Raw genomic sequence first — 22,827 nt, forward strand, 5'->3', positions numbered from 1 at the left:
CCATTTCAAAATATAGATCTATACATTTCGGATATAGGTTTCAATGGGGTTCACCATTATAGACCAAGTTTCCTGGCCCTTTACGAAGCGAGTAGGTGACCATTACTGCGTGTCTTTTTGAGTTATCTGTAAAGTAAAGTGCACTCGAGAGCCCCTCTTTGTGCCTTTGCGCGAAGCTGTTGTGCCACCTTGTACGGACACTTGTGACAGCAAATGCATCTTAGAGATACAGATACATCCAAAGACAAGGCACTTTTGCTGGCACTTCGGCCAGTTTTATCAGCTCTGCAGTCGAACAAAAACAATTCGCTGACCGACATACAAACGTACATAGGAGGGTCTGGTTCTGGCTCTTGTTGGTATATCTGTTATTGGCTTCGTTTCGGTAAACAAGATAACATAACACATCGGAGATACGGCGAGTGGGGAGGCGGTAGGTGGGAGGAGCCGCTCGCAGGAATCTTCTAAATACTTATAAATACTAAGCATTTTCTGATTGAAAAACGCTCCCAGATAACGCCCGAATATATCAGAGCTAGTCCAGTACAAAGGCAAAAGGCAAAGCCGAAGACCCAGGCAAAAGAAACCAGCAAAACAAAAGCAAGAAAAGACGCAGCAGCAACAAAACACTGAAAGCAAAACAAACAGCGATAAATTCGAGACATGAGCCACACTTAAAATGCCCTACCCAAATCTGCGGATTGATATTTTAAAAGAATCCTTATGTTCTAAGATCTTCCGAAGTTTATACATACGTATAATAAATTGAGCTGAGGTTAAAGTTTATAACAGGTATTAGTAACTTCTTTGCTTGGATAAACTATCTATATTTTATTTTTCAATACATTTGGTTTTTCGTCTTGGAAAGAGCTTAAGATTAACACGCTAAACCTTAAACTAATGAAAGCGAATTATCTAGTTTTAATGGGGTTTTAAAATGATCTTTGGGACAATTCAAACTGCTTGCAACCATTGTATTTATGTGATTTTCGGTATCATTTTAGGTATACAATCTGAAAAATCTGCACTGAGAGCTGCTAGTGATTTTCACCACGATCCGAAACCTAACACCCGAGTTACCATAGGTCGTTTCAGATATTCAGCGATCTTTCGCGGGGGGCCACACCCTCTTTTGAGGTGCGAATGCAGTCGCAGTGTGCCGATCTCAACAGAAGAGTAGCAGCAGCGCCAGCAGAGGCGGAGCAGGGCAGCGGCAATGGGGGCCATATGCAATGTATGAACAAGAAGCCGGTCTTTTTTGTCTCTGTTTTTGTTTTTGTGTTCGCTTTTTTTCGTTAGCATCTTGTTGTGATCGCTCTGCCGCCCCGCTGCTGGCTTGTTTTTGCGGCGCATTTAATGAATGCGCCCCAAAACCCCCCCACCCCAGCCACCAAACCACCGCGCAGTCGACGTCGACGCCGGCCACTGCGTTTAAAATGTCGCGGCGACGGCGCTGCGAGCTCAGTCTAGCAGCAAAAGTCCAGCAGTCCGGTTCCCAGCGATCACGACCACAGTTTCGAATCTGGAATTTCGAATTTGGATTGAGTTGGGTTTTGAAGTGCTTTCTTAATCGGTCCCCAGGTCCACAGAGCAACTGAGACTAGTCACTCGCACACAGCACAGCCTTCGAGATGTCGCAGCCACTCAAGTTCTACTTCGACTTCCTGAACCAATCGAGCCGGGCGCTCTACATCCTTTTGGAGGCTTCCAAAATCCCCTTCGAGGCCATTCCCATTTCGATGCTCAAAGGTGAGTAGTAATTAGTGAGTAGTGAGTAGTGAGTGGTTAGTAATGAGTAGTGAGTAGTAAGTAGTGAGTAGTGAGTATTGAGTAGTGAGTACGTGCCCGGTGGCACACACATCTATAGAGTCTATAGGGCGACCCGACCCGCGGAGTGTCGTCACACATTCCTATGCATCTATGCTGCCCTTTGTTCGCTCTTCGTTTTCAATATTTTCGACTCGACTGGAAATTTCCAAATAAATTTTCCGCTCGTTAAAAATTCCACAATTTAACCGAAAAGTTTCCAAGGCGAAAGTGGGCTATCATCGCACTTGGGACAATCATTAATGGAAAAATGTCACCTAATCTTAAAACGTATTTATAAATGTAGAACATAGATCATAATAATTATTTGATTTAGCAGTATAACGCAAACATGATGGTTTTAAAAGTAATAGATTAAGGAATTTGTTAACATTGCTCAAACGTGAGGTTTCCTTAAATGCGAGTAAGAAACACACATATAAACCTATATTTGAGAAATGGGCATATTTTAGCGTTGCACTTTGAACGTGTTTATTGTTAATCCTAACCCACTGGGGCAGCCCGAAGAACCCCTTAATCGCTTTTTATTTACGCTCTATCGCCTGCTAGTGAACCAAAGCCACTGTGAAAACAAGCAGTCGAACATAATATCAAGTCAAATGGCTTTGAATTTAATGCATAAATTCAAAACATCGAAATATTTAAACATATCTTTAGAATATAAGAACATACTAGTCCCAAAGTATTGATTAACTAAAATCGTATAAGAAGTTCGCTAAGTTTCGATTGAGTTCCTGTTATCTGAGCTCGACTGTACCCAAAAACCAGAGTGCACTTTGATCGTGTTTACTCTTCGGGAGTCTATAACCGATCTTTGCGCTGGATTTATCACCTGCTTGCCAAACTGGGACACTTATCAATTTTTCGTACAGATTTACTGATTTCTTCGCTAGTTTGTTTTTCTTTACTTAGCCTTTGTGCTTTGTTGTCCCCTATCTTCTGATGTTTTTTATGGGCTCTTTGCTGAGCTGCGCGTGCGCTTAGCACTTTTTGAAGACCGCGTAGGCCCCATGAAGAGGAGCGCGGGGTCTCACACTTCTGCGACTTGTTCGTTTTCCACTTGGTCAAGGTTGCAGAAACGTCATAAAGTGCAGAATTGATGCGGGGATGCAATCTCCAGCCATCAGAGACAGGGGCCCATTAACGGCTGCATATATGATCACGATATATGGATGATATCTGGTCGGGCTTGCATTTCTCGGTTGACGTCAGTCAACCGCAGTATCTGATTAATTAATATCCGCATTGGATACCGGGGGATACGAACTCTGTTTTGTATGCTAATCCCAAGGAGAGCTTTCCACTCCTCTATGCGTCGGATTCCCAGACAGGCCCGCTTTTTTTTTTTCTGCCACTTGGACTTCGCACTCCGGAGAGACGCCGAGAGCGCTGCGAGCAGTTAGTTAGCTTAGAAATCAGAGTCGTCGCTGCTGCATCGTGGGGAGACAAGACAACAAGACAACCTTGTGGAGGTTAAAGACTCCGATGCGGGGGCAAGCACTTTCAGTAGTTGTAGATATGCGCTAGTGTTTCTGCGCCGCTCACCCGGTTTTCATGCCGCCCGAGCATGACGCAAGGAATCTAATCTGGTCGAGAGTTTACGAGCCCGAACTGCAATTCGGATCAAGTGGGAATCGAATAAAGCTTTTGATTGGGCTATTGACACCATAAAAATTGATATTTTCTAACCCAATTTAGTATGGCCACCTGATATTTATCTACGAGTGGCCCTAGCGATTTGCAAAGCAGTCTGTGGCCTGTAAGCTGAGTTACTAGAGGTCATATGAGGTTACTTTAGTGGCCATCAGTTGGTATTTTTAACCCTGGATTGGTATGCACTTTTTATTCCTTTCTAAAAGTGTTTGTACCGATTGCTAATGCAATCTATGGCTTAGATACTGAGTTCTTGGAGATCAGAGCAGGTTGTACGGGCTTGGTTGATCAGGCCAACAGTGTTACTTGAGAGAAATTATCGGCGAGGATAAACTGTTTTCGAAACTCACAAATATTAGTGCTTAATAACCCGTTTGCATAGGCAACCCTATAAGATGTTTGTGGAAGATTAGGAATAATAAGCTACAAGGGATAACAAACATTGTTTAATTGGCTTACGCCATCTAGATTGATGTGCTCCCATGTTTCCCGGTTGCTTTTTATTGCGATCAGTGGGCCAGCCACTTCACATCTTGATAAGTCAGTCAATCACGAATCTCTCACGAATCGCCCTTTGGATCGGATAGGGCCATCATGTTCCGCTTTAATTTTCCAAATGACGGCAATTATAAAATTGAAAAATTGCCGCTGCCATTTCGAATTTAATCAGCTGATGTCGGGAATCACAGTCTGCCACTGCTGCTGACTAATCAATTAGGTTTCCATGAAATGCTCAGTTAATTTCTTTGTTTATTCGCACCACCCAAATCATGATGGGATGGCGTGGAGTGGGTGGAGGCACTTAATTTGTTTGTGCGCCCATCAGATTCCGACTCACAGCGGGTATTTTTAGAGCCGGAGGCCCCGCAAGTGCCGCACTATTTCCCAGCCAAACCCTTTTTATCGAAACTTCCATTCCACTCCCCCGATGACCTTGGTGGGCAAACTGGTGACATTGGTAATGACTTTGCCTTTCGTTAGCCAGACACGCCCCCTTTTGAGGGCAATATTTCTTCCAATCCCCTTATCGTTATCGGTTCTAAAATTCGGCCCGTGATTCGGCACCTGTTGCCGAGTAGCAATATCACGTTAGGATCAGGCGATCTACCGATCGGAACACGTGAATACGAAACATACTCGTAAGTTTGTCATGACCCTGTTTTTAGACAGAACAAATTGGGGAAATATTTAATTTAAAGTCTAGACATCGTATCATAACTTTGGAAAAGCGTAATATACATATCCCTATTAAATACATTTTAACCCATTCGAGATGTAGATGCAAAATACCTGTTGTGATGTTATAAGATATAAGTATGGATTATTTTTTTGCGGCCATATCATTATCTCACCGGTTCGCCCCTTTCCCTTTCCAGGCGAGCACTTGACTGGCGAGTTCCGGGACAACGTGAACCGGTTCCGCAAGCTGCCTGCGATCACAGATCACGGCTATCAGCTGTCCGAGAACGTGGCCATCTTCCGGCACCTGGCCCGCGAGAAGCTAGTGCCGGAGCACTGGTATCCACGTCGCCATCTCGGTCGCAGCCGGATCGATGAGTACCTGGCCTGGCAGCAGACCAACATGGGCGTGGCCACCACGGAGTATTTCCAGCAGAAATGGCTGGTGCCCTATCTGCAGAAGACCCGGCCCGCCGATAATGCGGTAGGTGATCCCGATCCCTTTCTGTACGCTCCATCTAAACCCTGTGTCTGGGAATTCCAGGTGAATCTCGCCGGCAAGCAGCTGGAGCACACGCTCAACGAGTTCGAGCAGCTGTTCCTCAACTCCCGCAAATTCATGCTTGGCGACAACATCTCCTTTGCGGACCTCAGCGCCATCTGCGAGATCGACCAGCCAAGTGAGTGCCCAAGGCCATCCGAAGAGATCCTAAAATATACAATAAGATGGTGTTTTACAACTGAGAACTCCATCCATTATCGCCTGGTATTAACGCATTCTCCCTCCACATTGCAGAGTCCATTGGCTACAATACCTTCCAGAACCGCAACAAGTTGGCCCGCTGGTACGAGACGGTGCGCGAGGAGCTGGGCCCCCACTACAAGGAGGTGCTCGGGGAGTTCGAGACCAAGCTGAAGGGCAGTGGCAGTGGGCAGCAGCAGGGCGTGGCCCAGGCGGTGAAGCAATAGCCGAGGGACCCGTCCAGCCTGGGACCGTCCACAAATCTTGTTTAGTTGCCTAAGACAATCGACTATTTAACCCCTTTTTTTTGCCCGTGACGTATTTAATATTTGTGATTATATTTGCTCTTCCTAGCCGATAAGTTTTAACACTCTTTCCTTTTTTTTTTTCAAAATTTGTCCCTACTATTGCTCATTTGTTTCCCCGTTGTCCTATCATAGCTACAAGTAAACCTTACATATATTATTAGAACCTAGTTGTTAAATATGTATCTTAATTATACGTATTAAAGTACGCTTATGATTGTTAGACCAGCGCCTTTCCTTCGCATATAGAACACCCAACATCGTCACTTTTGGCTACACATGTACATTTACGCTTTATTCGGCTCGATTAACATTTTTGTGGGGTATTCGCTCTGGGAGCGGTGCTCGCGTGTGCGGGATTCTAGGGGTCTGCACAACGTCTACATTTGAGGTGTACAAAATAGGATCTGCCTTGCCATATCACAATTAAAATTTGTATACACAGATAGAGAAATGCCTGCTGCCGTGCACAAGAGAACTTTTCCGGCTCACTTCATCGTCGGATCTGGGAAGGCGTCGCGAGGCGGCTTAAAGCTCAGCATCATAATGTGCCGCGCATACGACTTGGTGGCACGGAAAAGGGAATCGGTGCCATGGAGGCGGTCCAGAACGCCCAGCACACCGAAGCAGTTGTTGAATCTGTCGGGCGGGAAGTAGAAGTAAAATAGTTTTAAATCAGTATGAGGACTATCAACCCTTTCAAGGGTAATTTTCACTATCAGAAATAGATATTTGTTACTTACTTCAGATGGTGAAAGTCGTGTGCCTCGGGACTGGGAAAGAACGGCAGGTGGTAGCCGGAGTGGGCGTTCAGCGTGGACAGGATGGCCAGGGCGAACCACAGCCACGCGGTGGCCACATGGCTGCCCATCAGAAAGACGCCGAGGAAGGGCGGCAGAAGGTTGCTGAAGATGTGCTCAATGGGATGGCAATAGATGGCCGTCACCGAGATGGGGGCCGTCCACTCGTGGTGCTGCTTGTGTATGTACTTGTAGATGTGCTTGTGGTGCAGCAGGCGGTGCGAGTAGTAGAATCCCAGCTCCTCCATCAGGATGCACACCGTCAGCTCGAAGCAGACCCAGTGAAAAGTGGGCAGGTCGCGAATGTCGCTCAGACCGCGGATCTCCATTAGCCTGTAGCTGGCGTAGGCCAGGGGTATGCCCACGAATATTTGGTTGCAGACCACGCACCAGATCACCTAAAATGGGGGTCAGCCGTGAGGTCAATTATATATCGATTTCTTGAGCGATCGATTCCAAACCTTTAGCAGCCGACGCACTTCCACGGGCTCGTTGGTTCCCGGCTGGATCTTGTATTTGCGCAGACAGGCGGGCCGGTTGGTCAGGTCCATGAATGTGTACAGTGTGCCCACGGTCCAGTAAACGATCATCGTGAAAATAGTAGTGCCAAAGACCCACAAAACCATGGGCTCGTCGCCTGGAAAATACAATTGTGTTGTAATATCCATTGGTAAACGTCAAGAGTATCAAAAATATAGTTATACCCGTTACTCTAGATTAAAAGGGTATTTTGTATTCGTCGGAAAGTATATGACAGTTAGGACGAAGAGTTTCCGGACCCTATAGAGAATATTCTTGCCGCGGGCCGCGCCAATAGAGGTAAAATTCCACAGTTTTATTTTACTTGAAATTAGAATTTGAGTACCTGGTACCTGGTAGTCCAGTTATTAGTCCTAAATCTACAATCTTTCTAGGAGAAATGAAGTCAATACCCCCGCGCAAAATGAAGAAGACAGAAAATGTACAAAACCAAACTGAAGTTACCTGCAATTTTTGGAGCTACGTTTAATTAAATTAAAATTAAAAATTAGTTTATAATTAATTATTAAATTAAATTAATTAAATTAATTCAAAGGTGTGCTATTTATGGGCACAAGTCATTTCGCGATTTTGAGAAAATTTTGTTTCTTCAGAACTATGGAACCGAATGCTATAATAATATATATGTATTTATTAAAAACAAATTTTAATCGAAATAGACAATTTTTTATAAATGCGATTAGAACGTGGAACGAGCTTCCCAACTACATAAAAGAAACTAGGAGCGCAACACAATTTAAGACAAAACTTCTCTCACACCTAAAAAATAGCAGTTCCAGTCTACTATAAGGTATATTATCCTATTTTAACATTGCGACTTATCCCCAAAACCTTTTCCTTAGTTTTTTTTTAATTTCGATTTAACTTCATTTCTATTTATCTAAATGTTCAACAATAAATGTAACAATGTATGTCATTAGATTTAAGAACCAATTTTGTCCAAATTTAAATATGTTTACCAGTTGTGACTAGCGCTGTAATTTATAAGTTTTAGAACTTGTAGCGTTAGGAAGCCTAAAACAATAAATAATAATAATAATACGGAACCGAATGCTATAATAATATATATGTATTTATTAAAAATATATGTATATGTATTAGAACACAAATTCCAACATAAAATAAGATGTGGAATGTTTGGAAAAAAATCGTCTATATGTATATACCTACATATATTAACACTGAAATTTTAACCGACATTACAAATCATCAGCTTAAGATAAGTCTTAACTGCTATAAAAATAAGCTGGTAAACAAACCCATAAAGATAAATGGCTTTAAGAATAATTTAAACGCAATAAGGGGGTGCGAATTGTAAATTGTAAATTATATAAGGAAAATGCAATATAATGAGCCTATGAACCCTGCATTCAGCATCCGACTTTGAGCTCGATCAATATTAGTTAACCGAAGTTCATCGCAAAGAGCCCAGAACATTGAGCCCATTGTGCAATGCATAAATATTTGTTCTGGCTAAATAAAATGAAGGTGGTATTTTACAGAAATCTATCCCAGATTGGGGGCTATGTATTCTACACATTTGTTTGACGAAGAATTCAAATTCGAATGAGTAACGCGGCGATTCATTTTGCCTAATTGGCAGCACTTTTCCCTGCGTTTGTATCTGTATATTTTGCAAGTGTCTCTTTGTATCTGCATCTGTGTGTCTGTGCGTTGAAATTAGTAAACAAAACAGTTGATGTTGACATTTTGTTGCTGCCAGTGGTCAGGAATTGCAATTTGCACAATATCACACAGGCACAAAGAGAGGAGCAAAGTTTAGTTTTGTATGGCCCCCGTCCCCTCAGCATTTACCTGTTAATTTCTCCATTCTTTTCCTCCTGTTTTTGGATTTACTTACCGAACGAGTCGATGAATTTGTCCCACTGCGACTGCCAGAAGTCCCCGGAGGCGCCCCAAAAGCTCTGCAGATGCCTGGCGTAGATATAAGAAACCTCGATGAATTTATCCTCCATGGCTTGCACCCCCTGTGTGTTCTGATTCTACTACAATTGGCTTTCTCCCGATTCTTCGCTCTCTTCCCTCGCTTTCTCTGCGCACTTAGTCTTCGCTGCTGTGCGTCGCAAAGTCAACTGGCCATTGCGATCTCTGGATCGTGTGGAAAAGCGCAGCTCGCAGAATCAAGCTAAGCTCAATTCCAGGTTCTCTCCAAAAACGAGAGACAGCGAGAGAGAGAGTAGAAAGAAAGTCTTCCCACGTGCACCAAAGCTTGGAATACCCTTTCTAGGTTATCTGTCCCCCAGAAATCTATTCTGCATCTATTAAATATTGATCAAATTTGTTATGATAGATTTAAAACTTATACAGGGGGTAAACTTATATTGATGTTTACGTACATTTTCCCTAAATATTTGGGATCTTTTAATTTTAAAACAGCTCGGGCTAAACGAACCTTTAAGTAAAACTGACTAGTTATCATAAATGCAACTTTTATACAATCTATGTACGTTTTCCACGGCGCGTCGATTTGTATGGGGCCGAAAAAAGTAACAAATCTATGCATAATGGCCTCCTCGGTGAGGGACAAGGTATTTGCGAAAGTAAATACCTAGGTAAGGTAAACATTTTATAAATTACCTAGTTAAAGGTACACTGATAAAAACGGAGTAGTAAAAATAAATATCTGCATATTGAATAAAAAAATGTCATACTAAATATTTGGACTAAATTGCGTTATTTAATTCGAGAATATTAAAATCTAGGTAGAAAATATTTGTTATAATGGTAACCATATTTACTTTACATATTTAATTCATATTTTAAAATCTTAAATCAACTATTATTTTTTAAATAATTCATAAACTGCCCTAAAACATACGGTAATGAAAATCAATACCTAGGAATGGAAAGCTCTGAATAGCATTGCTAAACAATAGTACCTGGGTATGCATCAAGGTACTTCCCAACACTAAATGTATCCCATATATGTAAGTTGCATTTAAAAAGTTAATCTATCTTGATAATATCGTAAACTCTTGGAATAAATTAAAAATGTATTAGCTTATTCTCTTTATAATATACCTAAAAAGTAGCATTAAGACAAAACCTACAATGAGTTGGCCGCTATCTCTATACCATGTAAGCTAACAATCTGGGTGATAAGTTGAATGCCCCCGAAATCAGAGCCCCACGGAACCCGGATATTTACCAGGTGAGCACGTTGCGGAACAGAATGAATGCGGCCAGGGCGCAGGTGATGATGAAGATGACGCTGTGCAGCGAGGACAGCCAGACGTCGGCGGTGCGGGTGTCGTCCCAGTGCTGCAGCGGGGAGCAGGAGGACGAGGACTGATCCTTGGCCTGCTGCAGAGGAGGACATGGCGGGGATTAGTCAGCGGGGGCGAGGAGACAGCAGGCTTACATCATTGAGATTGAGGTAGACCGGCGGCAGTCCCACCTTGTCCTTGAGGATGCCACCGCCCGATGTGGAGGATGAGGAGTTGTGGCCACCATTTCCGGGCTGCACGGTCACCGAAATCGGAGAGGAGGCGGACAGGGAGGAGGAGGAGGAAGCGGAAGCGGACGAGGAGCCCGAACTATTTGGCGGCCTTCCGTGCAAGGGATTCGACATGTTTTCGGCTGTTCCTCACTTGCTTCGCAGCAATTTTCCTACTTTCCTTCAAAACTTTCCCAGTTGTTGCTCGCTCGCTCTCTCTCTCGCTCGCGTTACTGTTTTTCCTTTTGTTGTGGCTTTTCCGTTGTCCTTGACATTTAACGCATTTCGATTTTTCTATTTGCCAGCTCTGGCGGCAAAAATACTTCGGATTTAAATCAACCGCTTGAGACGTCTATAATACCACACATAAATTGCATAAATTATTATCGTTTTTTGTTAACTCTGCGACTCGAACTTAGGACGAACGTTTATTTTTTAATCTCACTCTGTTACAAAAATATTTGTGTTTGTATGTACGGTCATACTATGCTGGACAATTGGACCAATTGATATCGATTTATTTCAAAGTTTACCTATAGACTTGTTAACCCCTCACGAGTCACGACAATCTATCGAACATGTGCGTTCGAGAACGCCATCGATAGCACTTACACAATAGCATGATTCCACCATCATTATGAATGTCAAGTCACAGGGCCTAATAGGTCGTCTCCAGGCCCCAAGATACAAGGATCCTGAAATTAGGCTGGGAAAGAAAAAATCTCCGCAAATTAAATAGCAAAGTGTCCACAGGAAAAGCTGCGGTTGAACAATTACCCAATTATTTATTGACTTTTGTAGTAAAAGTGTTCGAATAATAGTTTTTTTAAATTTTTACTTTTTCGATCCGAAAGTCTTGGAACTATATTTAGATTTTCCGTACTATACTATACTATATAATAGTTATTTTCTGATTTTATTTAAGATCCTCTTGTATACAAGCCAAAAGATATTTGTGAATTTACAACTTTCAATCTAATATAATAAAAGCTGAAATGAAGTTAAGTTCTCCTAGCTTAATATATTATTGTCAACGAAAAATGCAGCATTTTTGCCAATATAGACATATAGTGTGGTCATGTTATTTTGTAATCGCATGAATGCCCTCAACAATTTAATGTTGTATCCTCTAATGAATACCCTCAACTACATGTAGTGTCACAAGCACATAAACAATACGATAAGAATAGAGAAGACGGGCAGCAAAAATATCGAAGGATGTGTCTGTGTTTACCAGTGCGTTCGTGTCGGTGTGCCAAGATGCTTGTGAGTGTGCAGCAAGTGCAGTTAGAAAGTTAGAGAGCTAACTGTAATTTTCCCCCACCTTTTTGAGATGGCCCAGAAAAAACCTATTGCGCAAACCTAAAACACATCGCAACACGCTGCCCCCCAAAAGAAACTTGTTTGTTCGTACTCGCTCTGAGCTGCTCCCCTGGCCCTCCCTTACGCACGTAATTCATCCGAAATGGAGGAGTCTACTCCCAGCAATCCGGCTGCAGTTGCGTCACGTGGCCGCGGACGGGGTCGGCCGCCGAAAATAGCTACGTCCACACCCACCCCGCCCCCTAATCAGCCGCCCATGGAGGCAGATGCGTCTCCAACTCCGCCAGAGGATCCAGATGGCGGCCAGAACGAGTGTCGTCGCAGTTCGCGCAAGAAGATCATCAAGTTCGACGTACGCGATTTGCTCAACAAGAACCGCAAGGCGCACAAGATCCAGATCGAGGCACGCATCGACTCTAATCCCAGCCTCGGCTCATCGGGGCCGACTGGAGCATCCACATCCGCATCCACGTCCGCCGCAGCCGCAGCCGCCGCCTCATCCTCATCCGCCCCTGTGTCCGTGAGCCGTTTGTTCTCCATGTTCGAGAGCAGTCAGCAATCGCTGCCGCCACCTCCGGCACCGCCCGCCCTGGAGATCTTCGCCAAGCCCAGGCCCACCCAGAGCTTGATTGTGGCCCAAGTGACCAGCGAACCGGCGTCTGGCAATCCCGTCCAGACGCTGGCCAGCCTGCCAGTGGTGGCCGCCCGCAAGCGTGGACGTCCCCGAAAGAGCCAGCCTGCGGTGGCGGCCACTCCATCCGCCATCGGTCCCAGCTGCTCCGACTCGGACACCAATTCCACCACCAGCACGATCAATTCCACCACGAGCAGCAGTGGCGACAGCGGCGAGGCAGCTGGCTTTGCCAAACGGAAGCCCAAGTCCAAGCTGCGGGTGTCTCTCAAGCGCTTGAATCTGTCCCGCAGGCAAGAGTCCTCTGACTCCGGCAACTCGCCATCGTCTTCGTCGCCGGAAGTCGAGCCGCCAGCACTGCAGGACGAGAATGCATTGGACGAGCAGCCGGAGCAGGAGGAGAAGTTGTCCCGTATGGTCATTGCGCAGGAAAACTCCGACTCCGATTCGCAAATCATATTCATCGAGATCGAAACCGAAAGTCCCAAGCCGCAGGAGAAGCAGGAAGAGGAATCTCCGGAGCCACGGGCTCTGGTCGACATAGACATCGAGGTGGCCAAGGAGGGTCAAACTCCCGATCCGGAACAAGATCTTGACGAGATTATGGTAGAGGTGATCAGTGGTCCGCCCAGCCTTTGGTCGGCGGACGACGAAGCCGAGGAGGAGGAGGATCCGGCAGCAGAGAGAACCACTCCACCGCAAGGAGAACCGGAAGCAGAGTCAACCTCTCCAGCTCCTCGGCGCAGCAGGCGATCCGCGCAGGCTCGGGGCAGCAGCCGGCAAGGAAAAACTCTCGAGGAGACATTCGCCGAGATAGCCGCCGAGAGCAGCAAGCAGATCCTGGAAGCGGAGGAGTCGCAGGACCAAGAGGAACAGCATGTGCTGATACATCTAATTGAGGACAGTCTTAGTCAGCCGGAGCCTTTGCCTTCCCAGTCCCCCAACATTGAGCACATGGAGGTGGCGGATGTGGTAGCCGCGACCGAATCTCTACAGGAGCAGGATGTAATGCCTAAAAAACAGGAATTTGTCATTGAAGTTGTTTTAGAGACACCAGAGGCCAAGACAGTCACACCAGAGCCAGAGAAGGAAATCTCAGAGTCTGCTAAGATCGCTCCAAACTTGATAGAAGCCGTCCCAGAACCTAAAAAAGAAACTGAAGTTGTACCAAAGGTAGTATTGGTTACCAAAACTGCTTCGACGTCGAAATTGGTCACCAAAGGTGCACCAAAATCAGATTTGGTAACAAAAGCTGTTCCCAAGGCAGAAGGGATTACTGAAACACAGGCAGCGAGCGCCGTAGATGTACAGCCCGTAGAGAAACTGGTTAAAAAATCAATTGCAGAAACGAAACCACCTGCAGTACTTGTCTTAGCGGAAAATAAACCGACTACAAAAGTGGAGAAAGAGCCGGAGCCGAAAGAGGAAGCTCATCGAAAGCAGGCGGGGGAAGATATACCCGACCCCGAAAGCTCAGAGCATTCGAAATCAACGGAAGCTATTCCAGAGTCTATACGTATTCCGCAAACAGAAGTCGACACCGAGGTGTCTCAGAAGGTAATCCCGGACCGTAACACTGAAAACGAAGAAATTCGAGGAGTACCAGGCGTTCAGTCGTCACTGCCAACTATAAAAAAGTCGAAAGATGATATGGAGGAAACTGAGTCCCCTGCTGAAATTTCTGCATTGAAGACTGAGTCAGCTAAGGAAGATAAGATAGATGCGGTTCCAGCAGAAGCGAAAACCACTAGTGGTGCGGGAGGGCCAAAATCCCCGTCAGAAATTAGAGGAAGTAAACAGGAGCAGGAGCAGAAAAAATCCGCTGTGACAGGAAAGAAGCAAGCCAAAATCGAACTGGAGCAAAAGAAAACTGCTTTGGAAGAGAAGAAGGTGCGCAAGAAATCGCTCACAGACTCTACTGCCAAAAAGGATAAAGAAGCTGAGAAGTCGTTATCGGTACCATTAGAAGTCCCAGCTAAATCCTCACTAGCAGCTGTAGCTAAAAGAGAGACCGAAGCTAGGAATTCTTCACCCATTGAGCTGGAAAAAACCTCCTCAGAAGTTTTGCTTAAAAATGATAAGGATTCTGAGAAATCCCCCTCAGAAATTACTCTTAAAAAGCAAAAAGACGCAGTAAAATCCTTAACATTAGATGCATTCGAGAAGGAAACGAATATAAAAAAATCTTTACCAGAAATGAATCCTGGAAAACAAAAAGAGGCTGCCAAATGCCAAAAAGAAGCCGCTACAAAGAAGGAAATTGAAAAGGAGAAATCAGCATTAAATGTTAGTTCATCAGCGATGGAGGAACTGGATAATTCCACAACCGATTTAACTCCTAAGAAAGAAAGCATTAAAATCCCACCAGAAGTTGTTCCCTTGGAGAAGGAGACAACTAAGCCAATACCAGAATCTCAACCGCCAGAGATCTCGAAATCCACACCAGACCATGCAACAACCACCGAATCATCAGTTTCAGCTGCAGAGGCGCCCAAAGAGGAACAGGCAGCAAAGAAGTTGCTCACCGAGTACTTTACTCCATCTTCCAGCAAATCTAAGGAGAAATTCTCTCCAGGCTTCGTTGAATGTGATGCCATGTTCAAGGCAATGGACAAGGCCAATGCCCAGATGCGTCTTGAGGAGAAGAGCAAGAAAAAGCAGAAGAAAGTACCAGCCAAGGTGCACTCACCCATTCCCAATGCCTCCACGCCGGCCCCTGGCCAAAAGAAGCCGCTGGGAGGCAAGGCCAGTTTACGCCGGAACACCATTTACGAAGTTTCACCCAAGCAGGACAGGAATAGCTCTCCGAGCTCTGACTCAACCCAAGTGATCACCCCGGTTGGCAAGATGAAGCGATCGAAGGCCAAAAAGAAGCTGAGTGCGAGGCGCAGCACGATCTGTGAGGAAGCTAAAGATCTCAGAGGCAGCAGCCCACCAATGGAAGAATTGGCCGCCAGTTCGCCTGTTTCCACCTCATCGGATTCCTCTTCGAAACGAAATCGACCCAAGACAGCCTCCCCTGAGCTGGCCAGTGGCGCTAAGTTGGATCTGCGCCGAAACACAATCTGCGAGGATCGTCAAGCTGAGACCGCCACTCCTGTTCCGCTGACCAAGCGTCGCTTTTCGATGCATCCCAAGGCTTCCGCGAATCCTCTGCATGACACCCTTCTGCGATTATCTGGCAAAAAGAGGGGCAGAAAGGCTGGCAAGGAATCGATGAGTCGCCATAATTCCTTGGACTCCAGTTCCAGTGCTTCTCAGGGAGCCCCAAAAAAGAAAGCCCAAAAAACCGCAGAGTCCCTACATGCCGCTCTTATGGAGACTGAGTCGTCCGAGTCCACATCTTCGGGTAGCAAGATGCGACGCTGGGATGTGCAAGCTTCACCGGAACTGGAGGCACCCAATCCCCTCAGAGATATTGCCAAATTTATCGAAGACGGAGTAAATCTTCTCAAGCGCGATTACAAAGTTGAGGAAGATCAACGGGAGGAGGGACAGGAAGACGTCAAACGAGACCAGGATGCCGAGGAAGATGAGTTTGCGCAACGAGTGGCTAATATAGAGACCCCGGCCACAACACCTTCTCCTTCACCGACGCAGTCCAACCCAGAGGATCCCGCCTCCAACACCAATCTTCCTCAGGAAAGTAGCAGTGGAGGTGTGCGACGCTCCCACCGTATAAAGCAGAAGCCGCAGGGACCGCGGGCCAGCCAGGGAAGAGGCGTGGCCAGCATGGCATTGGCACCGATCAGCATGGACGAGCAGCTGGCTGAGCTAGCAAATATCGAGGCCATAAACGAGCAGTTTCTGCGCAGCGAGGGGCTCAACACCTTCCAGGCGTTGAGGGAGAACTACTACCGGTGCGCCAGGCAGGTGAGTCCACCTTAGGGTCCACAATCCAAACCAATAGTAGCAATTCATTCAATCCACTATTCTTGTCCCCAGGTAAGTCAGGAAAATGCGGAAATGCAATGCGACTGTTTTCTTACTGGCGACGAGGAGGCTCAGGGTCATCTGAGCTGCGGTGCCGGCTGCATCAACCGGATGCTGATGATCGAGTGCGGGCCACTGTGCACCAATGGCCAGCGGTGCACGAACAAGCGCTTCCAGCAGCACCAGTGCTGGCCATGTCGCGTATTCCGCACGGAGAAGAAGGGATGCGGCATTACGGCGGAACTGCAAATCCCGCCGGGCGAATTCATCATGGAGTATGTGGGAGAGGTAATCGATAGTGAGGAGTTTGAGCGACGACAGCATCTGTATTCGAAGGATCGCAAGCGTCACTACTATTTCATGGCCTTGCGAGGAGAGGCCATAATTGATGCCACCTCAAAGGGAAACATTTCAAGGTACATTAACCACAGCTGTGACCCGAATGCAGAGACCCAAAAGTGGACGGTAAACGGAGAGCTGCGAATTGGCTTCTTCAGCGTAAAGCCGATTCAAGCTGGTGAGGAGATCACATTCGATTACCAGTATCAGAGATACGGCAGAGATGCACAGCGTTGCTACTGCGAGGCAGTCAACTGTAGAGGCTGGATAGGAGGCGAGCCAGATTCCGATGAGGGGGAGCAACTGGATGTGAGCAGCGACAGTGAGGTCGACATGGAGGATGAGGAATTGGAGCCCGAGCCAGGGGCGGAGGAGGAGCAGGGCCAGCCACGGAAGACTCCCAAGGCAAAGACCAAGTCCAAGGTCAAGGTGAAGTTACCTTTGGCCACCAATCGCAAGCGGAAGGAACAGCAGCCCAAGCCCAAAGATCGGGAATACAAAGCCGGCCGCTGGCTAAAACCCACTGCTTGCGGTTCTTCAGGGTCGGGAGAGAAGGCGTCAAGGAAGCCAAAGGTCAGCAAATTCCATGCAATGCTCGAGGATCCCGATGTCCTGGAGGAACTCTCACTGCTCAGTCGCAGCGGGCTGAAGAACCAGCTCGATACGCTCCGCTTTTCGCGCTGCATGGTTCGCGCCAAGTTGCTCCAGACCCGTCTTCAACTCCTCGGTGTGCTCACCCGTGGGGAATTACCCTGCCGCCGGCTCTTTTTGGACTATCACGGCTTGAGATTGCTACATGCCTGGATAAGCGAGAACGGCAACGATAACCAGTTGCGAATGGCTTTGCTGGACACCCTTGAATCGCTACCCATTCCAAATCGCACCATGCTGAAGGACAGTCGTGTATACCAGAGTGTCGAACTGTGGAGCAGCAATCTGGAGCAGCGGCAGCCTTCGGTGGAAGATGGAGACCAAGCCCAGACGCAAGCGGCTCTACACAAACGTATGGTGGTCCTGCTCGAAAAATGGCAGGCTCTGCCTGAGATCTTCCGCATCCCCAAGCGCGAGCGAATCGAGCAGATGAAGGAGCATGAACGGGAGGCGGATCGCCAGCAAAAGCACGTTCATGCGAGCACCGCCCTGGAGGATCAACGGGAGCGGGAGAGCAGCAACGATCGCTTCCGTCAGGATCGATTTCGCCGGGACACAACCAGCAGTCGAGTTGGCAAACCCATACGCATGAGCGGGAACAATACGATTTGTACGATCACCACTCAACCGAAGGGCAGTAATGGATCCTCGGACGGTATGGCCAGGAACGACAGTCGCCGAAGGTCTGACACTGGGTTCTCAACTGAGCCAAGACGTACGCTGTCCAAGGAGCAGAGGCGTAGTCTGTTCGAGAGGAAGGTGAGTACAGAAAACCGGGCATGATATGATCCATAATTTACTTTGATTTCTAGGTGGCCCTCGATGAGGCTGAGAAGCGTGTTTGCAGCGAGGATTGGCGGGAGCATGAGCTGCGCTGCGAGTTCTTTGGTGCGGATCTGAACACAGATCCCAAGCAGCTTCCCTACTATCAGAACGCTGACACTGGTGAGTGGTTCAACAACGAGGATATGCCTGTGCCAACACCGCAGCGCACAGAGCTCCTGTCGCAGGCGCTGCTCTCCCCCGAAATGGACAGTGGACAGTCGGCTCCTCCTGCCGTGGAGTACAAGCTGCCAGCTGGAGTGGACCCCCTGCCGCCCGCCTGGCACTGGCGGATGACAAGCGACGGCGACATCTACTACTACAATCTCCGCGAACGAATATCGCAATGGGAGCCACCCAGTCCGGAACAACGCCTCCAGACCCTGGTGGAGGAGGATTCCACGCAGCAACCACTTCATGAGCTTCAGATCGATCCCGCGCTCCTGGCCACCGAGATGATCCAGGTCGATATGGATTACGTGGGCTCGCTCAGTTCCAAATCCCTGGCGCAATACGTCGAGGCCAAGGTACGGGAGCGCCGCGAGCTGCGTCGCAGTCGCCTGGTCTCCATTCGTGTGATCAGTCCAAGAAGGGATGAGGATCGCCTGTACAACCAGCTAGAATCTCGAAAGTACAAAGAAAATAAGGAAAAGATCCGCCGACGCAAGGAGTTCTACCGCCGACGCAAGATCGACGTCCCTACCACTGCCACAGCTTCCCTTCCGACTTCTTCGGCCAATTCAGAAGATGCTTCCGCCAGCAGCTCGCTGCCCATCCAGGCCTATTTGTACTCTTCCGACGAGGACGCGTTCGATGCTCTAGCTGCGGAGCAGCCCGTCGCAGATGGGCCTGTGGCGCAGGTGGAGGAGCTGGATTCACTTAATTTGGCGCCAAGCACCAGTCATGCCGCCCTGGCGGCCCTCGGCAAGTCAGCCGGTCAGGCGGTACAGGCGAGCGGATCAGGCAGCAAGCGCAAGTTACCAATGCCACCAAACGTCAAAAAACATCGTCAGGAGCACCGGAGCAAGAAGAGCAAAAGGTGGGTCTGCTTTTGGTCTACGCCACTTGAGCATATTCTAATGTTTGTTGTGTTAGCTCTCACAGTCTTTTGACCACCATAAGCGGACGCGAGGCCCATGAGAAATTTCGTTTCGAAATTAGCGGGCACGTGGCCGACTTTCTACGTCCCTATCGCAAGGAGAGCTGCCAACTGGGCAGGATCACTAGCGACGAGGATTACAAGTTCTTGATTAAGAGGGTGAGTCATAAAATTCCGTGTCCTGCTTTGTTTGGCTATACCTAACGATTTCCCTTCTGCAGCTAAGCCACCATATTACCACCAAGGAATTGAAGTATTGCGACGTGACCGGCCACCCCTTATCCTGTACGGAATCCGTCAAGCACAAATCCTACGACTTTATTAACCAGTACATGCGAAAAAAGGGCCGAGTGTACCGAAAACCTGCAGAAAGCACTATATATTAGCGCACCAACTCCAATAACCACGGGCAATAGAAATTCCCTTTTTCTGCACCAGAACCCGAACCAAATCCCACATGGAACTTAAACTACAATTTTACATTAAGTGTACACATTAGTTAAGAATTTACACCCTTAGTAGGTGATCTACCCCTCAAAGTGGGTAGCGCCTGAATTGAGTTTAACTAGAACGTCTTAGAAAGAGATAGAACATTATTACATACACGGAAAGTGAATGGAAGCTACAAAATATTATAACAGCTGGGGCTTATAAGTAAATGCGAATAAATGGTAAAATATCATAATTGTAAATCATTTTTAGGTAAGTTTCTTTGCTATTTTCAAGCTAACGGAAAATAAAGTAAAATATGACAGTAAATAAAATTGAAGTTTCGATTAATTTGCAATAAAGATCCATATATCAGCTAAATGAGTTCTGTGAACAATTTTTTTTGTTGAATAAAATGTTAACTTGATGGTTTAAGAATCAGCAAAACTGTGACCTAGTAATAAATGGACAGCCTATTCCTTACTACTAGCGTGCTGAAAACATTCCCACATGGAAAGAAAAGCGATGGCAAGTATATTCGCTCTAGATGGAAGCGTATAAGGGTATATATTAAAAATAATCAAAATTTGTATATCATTGGCAAAAATGGAACACACTAATAATATTACGTAATCATTATAGATTTTGGCCCCCCTCACCCACGTAATAAATTTACTGAATTTCAATCTTTTTTTATAATATTTCTTTTTATCTATCCTATGGCAGCTTATGATATAGTCTGTCAAAATTTTATAAAACTAAATTCATAATTTGGCAATACTAAGAAAGACCTTAATCCCATATTAGATGAGAATATGAGCACCATTGGGAGCTATAGGATATATGTATGTAGTTGTACGATCTGGCCCGTTTCGAATTATATAGTACCTGCAATAGAAAGAAGACTTTTGGGAAGGATTCTCTGCAGATATGTAGCTTTTAAACTGAAAGTCTAGATTTCCTATAAGCGAACAGACGGACATGGCTAAAGTTATTCGTCTCGTGATGACTACTGTCTAAAATTATAATACCCTCTGCCAGGGTGTAAAATGTAATCTAATTATTGAATATTTATTGATCCGGTTTTAGGGACACATTATAAGGGGCACACAGTTTCCACGTTCGTCACGGGCGTAACCCCTTGCACAATGGCAGCCCGTTGGGGATTTCCAGCACCGCTGACTGAACTCCTGGCAGAAGGACTCACATCGACAGATTGGGTTGCTGAGACGGCACTCGTAGGATCCACATCTTCCGGATCCGTCCAGGGCTCCCCGAATAACTACAACCATAATAAGGAGTAGAATCAGAAGTCCCGGCCACCGGATTTGTTCCGGCATTGTGACTGTATTCTGCTTAAAGCGTCCAGCTATTTATAGCCACAAAACAACAGGTGACAGGTGTTGTATTAAAACGCATTCTAAAGTATAGCAAAGAAGATGGTATGTGGAAATAGCCTATTAAATAGCCTATACGTTAAGTATATTGAAAAAATAAAAACGACATTAATGGTTTGGGTGTTTTATTTCAAAATTATGATAATATTTTTTGTTGTGTTATGATTATTATTGAAAAATATTAAATTATCACGCAAGAATTTACAGAATACCTAGAATTTCAAAATTTGCAATCGGTTTCCCAGCATTAAGCAAATATGCACTCGAATAACGAAATCTTCCAAAATAGACCTATAACTTTGAATATTTTTAAAAGAGTACATGTTTTTAATGTTGTGCTGCCACTTCCGAACCACTCGATGTATTTACGCGCAACTTTTTCATGATATCGTATTTTATTCGATTCTGATAATATCGATAGTAGTTACTACCGATAGCAAAGACTATTGGTGGTGCCCACTGTCTATGATTTTCCAACCAACCATCTCTATCTATTTAAACAATAAAATGAGATCCGCGGGCTTTGATTGCAATTTGAAATACAAGCTGCTTCGCCGTAGAGAAGACAAGCCATATATGATTAATTTTGGATAATAACATAGTAAGATCTCAAGGTGTAAGAGAACGCATTGAGGCCCGCGAGGAGCAGTACCGCCATATTTTTGGGTCTTTGGGAGCCGAACGTCGTCGAATTTGCGTTATGGAGCGATGGAGAGGTACTTTGTCTGTGAGCTAAGCAACTGACTGTAACTGAAAACCCTATACTTGAATTTTCCAGTCGCTTGTGGTGGAGCATCCGTCAGCAAGGATTAGATGTACCTGGCTCTGATCCCGCCGCTGGTAGGGAAGACCCTCCAGGGATTTCAGTGCCCCCCGACAAGGTGGGTCCCAGTCTCTCGCCTCTCATTTGACTTGCCTAAGACATCCAATCATTCGGGGAAAATAGTATAGTTATTCTATTCCAATACCCATCCACCACTATTTAGTTTTAGATTCAAACCGATTTTAAAGCTGGGATTTTCCATGTGTAATACTGTGTTTATGCAAATGCCAATTTCATGAAATAATTTCATGAAGTGAAATTCGATAGCACACGAAAATTGACTATGAATTCAGTCTCAATGCATGAAATGCTAAGGCAGAGCTTATTCTATTCCTTAGAGCTCTATACACATATCAAATAATCTGACATTTCAGCTGATATCATTTCATGAATTTGTGTGTGTTGCATAAACAATTTTTTTTTATTTAATTAATTATTTGTATATGTGTTGGAAACTGCATGAAATTCATAGCATAAACATATTAGCATAGCATAGACATAAACATACAAGGGTGGTCAAAAGTATTTTCACAAAAAAAAAGTTAAATATATTCATAATTTGAACTTACATCTTGTTAACTTTGGCATCAATGGAAAGATAATTTAAATGCCGTTTGAATGATACAATACATTTCTTAACACATTCAGTACTTATTGAAAAGGACGAATTTGTGTGAAAATGTCCTTTTTGAACTTTTTTCCTCGACTTGAAAACTTAAATTTTTTGATGCAAAAAGTTTCTTCAAACAAAAATAATAGTAACTGCAAAAAGAATTTTTCAAAAATCATTTTGCTTATATTTTTTATGATTTTTTGAAAATGCTTAGAAACATGCATTTTAGCCATATTTTTCTATTTTTCATACAAATTTTTTTCG

General features: G+C 45.5%; 4 protein-coding genes across 5 annotated transcripts; 2 read left to right on the forward strand and 2 right to left on the reverse strand.

The window, feature by feature from the left end:
- Positions 1-1,474: 1,474 nt before the first annotated feature.
- LOC119556440 (glutathione S-transferase theta-3) lies at positions 1,475-5,929 on the forward strand. Its single transcript, XM_037868674.1, has 4 exons — positions 1,475-1,749; positions 4,857-5,143; positions 5,204-5,339; positions 5,456-5,929. Exons 1-4 carry the CDS (start codon positions 1,632-1,634, stop codon positions 5,626-5,628), a joined length of 714 nt encoding a protein of 237 aa, XP_037724602.1. The 5' UTR covers positions 1,475-1,631; the 3' UTR covers positions 5,629-5,929.
- A 40-nt stretch (positions 5,930-5,969) lies between these two features.
- Positions 5,970-10,985, reverse strand: LOC119556439 (fatty acid hydroxylase domain-containing protein 2). 2 transcript variants are annotated; one of them, XM_037868673.1, is made up of 6 exons: positions 10,429-10,985; positions 10,216-10,367; positions 8,908-8,981; positions 6,968-7,143; positions 6,450-6,904; positions 5,970-6,345 (listed from the first exon to the last, which is right to left on the reverse strand). In XM_037868673.1, the coding sequence occupies exons 1-6, from the start codon at positions 10,636-10,638 to the stop codon at positions 6,195-6,197; spliced, it is 1,218 nt and encodes a 405-aa protein (XP_037724601.1). In that variant the 5' UTR covers positions 10,639-10,985; the 3' UTR covers positions 5,970-6,194. The 2 variants fall into 2 exon arrangements, with proteins under 2 accessions (XP_037724601.1, XP_037724600.1); XM_037868672.1 differs by having other exon boundaries at positions 10,216-10,370; positions 10,429-10,984.
- A 692-nt stretch (positions 10,986-11,677) lies between these two features.
- On the forward strand, positions 11,678-20,060 carry LOC119555924 (probable histone-lysine N-methyltransferase CG1716). Its single transcript, XM_037867623.1, has 5 exons — positions 11,678-16,330; positions 16,403-18,139; positions 18,193-19,241; positions 19,298-19,460; positions 19,523-20,060. Exons 1-5 carry the CDS (start codon positions 11,969-11,971, stop codon positions 19,685-19,687), a joined length of 7,476 nt encoding a protein of 2,491 aa, XP_037723551.1. The 5' UTR covers positions 11,678-11,968; the 3' UTR covers positions 19,688-20,060.
- A 755-nt stretch (positions 20,061-20,815) lies between these two features.
- On the reverse strand, positions 20,816-21,055 carry LOC119558009. The gene has a single exon (XM_037871118.1). The coding sequence runs from the start codon at positions 21,020-21,022 to the stop codon at positions 20,816-20,818; it is 207 nt and encodes a 68-aa protein (XP_037727046.1). The 5' UTR covers positions 21,023-21,055.
- Positions 21,056-22,827: the final 1,772 nt, after the last annotated feature.

The sequence above is a fragment of the Drosophila subpulchrella genome, chromosome X (genome assembly GCF_014743375.2).
Source record: "Drosophila subpulchrella strain 33 F10 #4 breed RU33 chromosome X, RU_Dsub_v1.1 Primary Assembly, whole genome shotgun sequence".
NCBI classification, from domain to species: Eukaryota; Metazoa; Arthropoda; class Insecta; order Diptera; family Drosophilidae; genus Drosophila; species Drosophila subpulchrella.

Bases quoted from the DNA above. Each gene is read 5' to 3' on its own strand.
- LOC119556440 (XM_037868674.1), top strand. From the start codon at position 1,632: ATGTCGCAGCCACTCAAGTTCTACTTCGACTTCCTGAACCAATCGAGC. The intron at 1,750-4,856 runs GTGAGTAGTAAT...TTCCCTTTCCAG, and splicing joins TCCCATTTCGATGCTCAAAG to GCGAGCACTTGACTGGCGAG. The intron at 5,340-5,455 runs GTGAGTGCCCAA...TCCACATTGCAG, and splicing joins CTGCGAGATCGACCAGCCAA to AGTCCATTGGCTACAATACC.
- LOC119556439 (XM_037868672.1), bottom strand. From the start codon at position 10,638: ATGTCGAATCCCTTGCACGGAAGGCCGCCAAATAGTTCGGGCTCCTCG. The intron at 10,371-10,428 runs GTAAGCCTGCTG...CCTCCTCTGCAG, and splicing joins TCTACCTCAATCTCAATGAT to CAGGCCAAGGATCAGTCCTC. The intron at 7,144-8,907 runs GTAAGTAAATCC...TGTATTTTCCAG, and splicing joins CAAATTCATCGACTCGTTCG to GCGACGAGCCCATGGTTTTG.
- LOC119555924 (XM_037867623.1), top strand. From the start codon at position 11,969: ATGGAGGAGTCTACTCCCAGCAATCCGGCTGCAGTTGCGTCACGTGGC. The intron at 16,331-16,402 runs GTGAGTCCACCT...TCTTGTCCCCAG, and splicing joins ACTACCGGTGCGCCAGGCAG to GTAAGTCAGGAAAATGCGGA. The intron at 18,140-18,192 runs GTGAGTACAGAA...TTTGATTTCTAG, and splicing joins GTAGTCTGTTCGAGAGGAAG to GTGGCCCTCGATGAGGCTGA.
- LOC119558009 (XM_037871118.1), bottom strand. From the start codon at position 21,022: ATGGTTGTAGTTATTCGGGGAGCCCTGGACGGATCCGGAAGATGTGGA.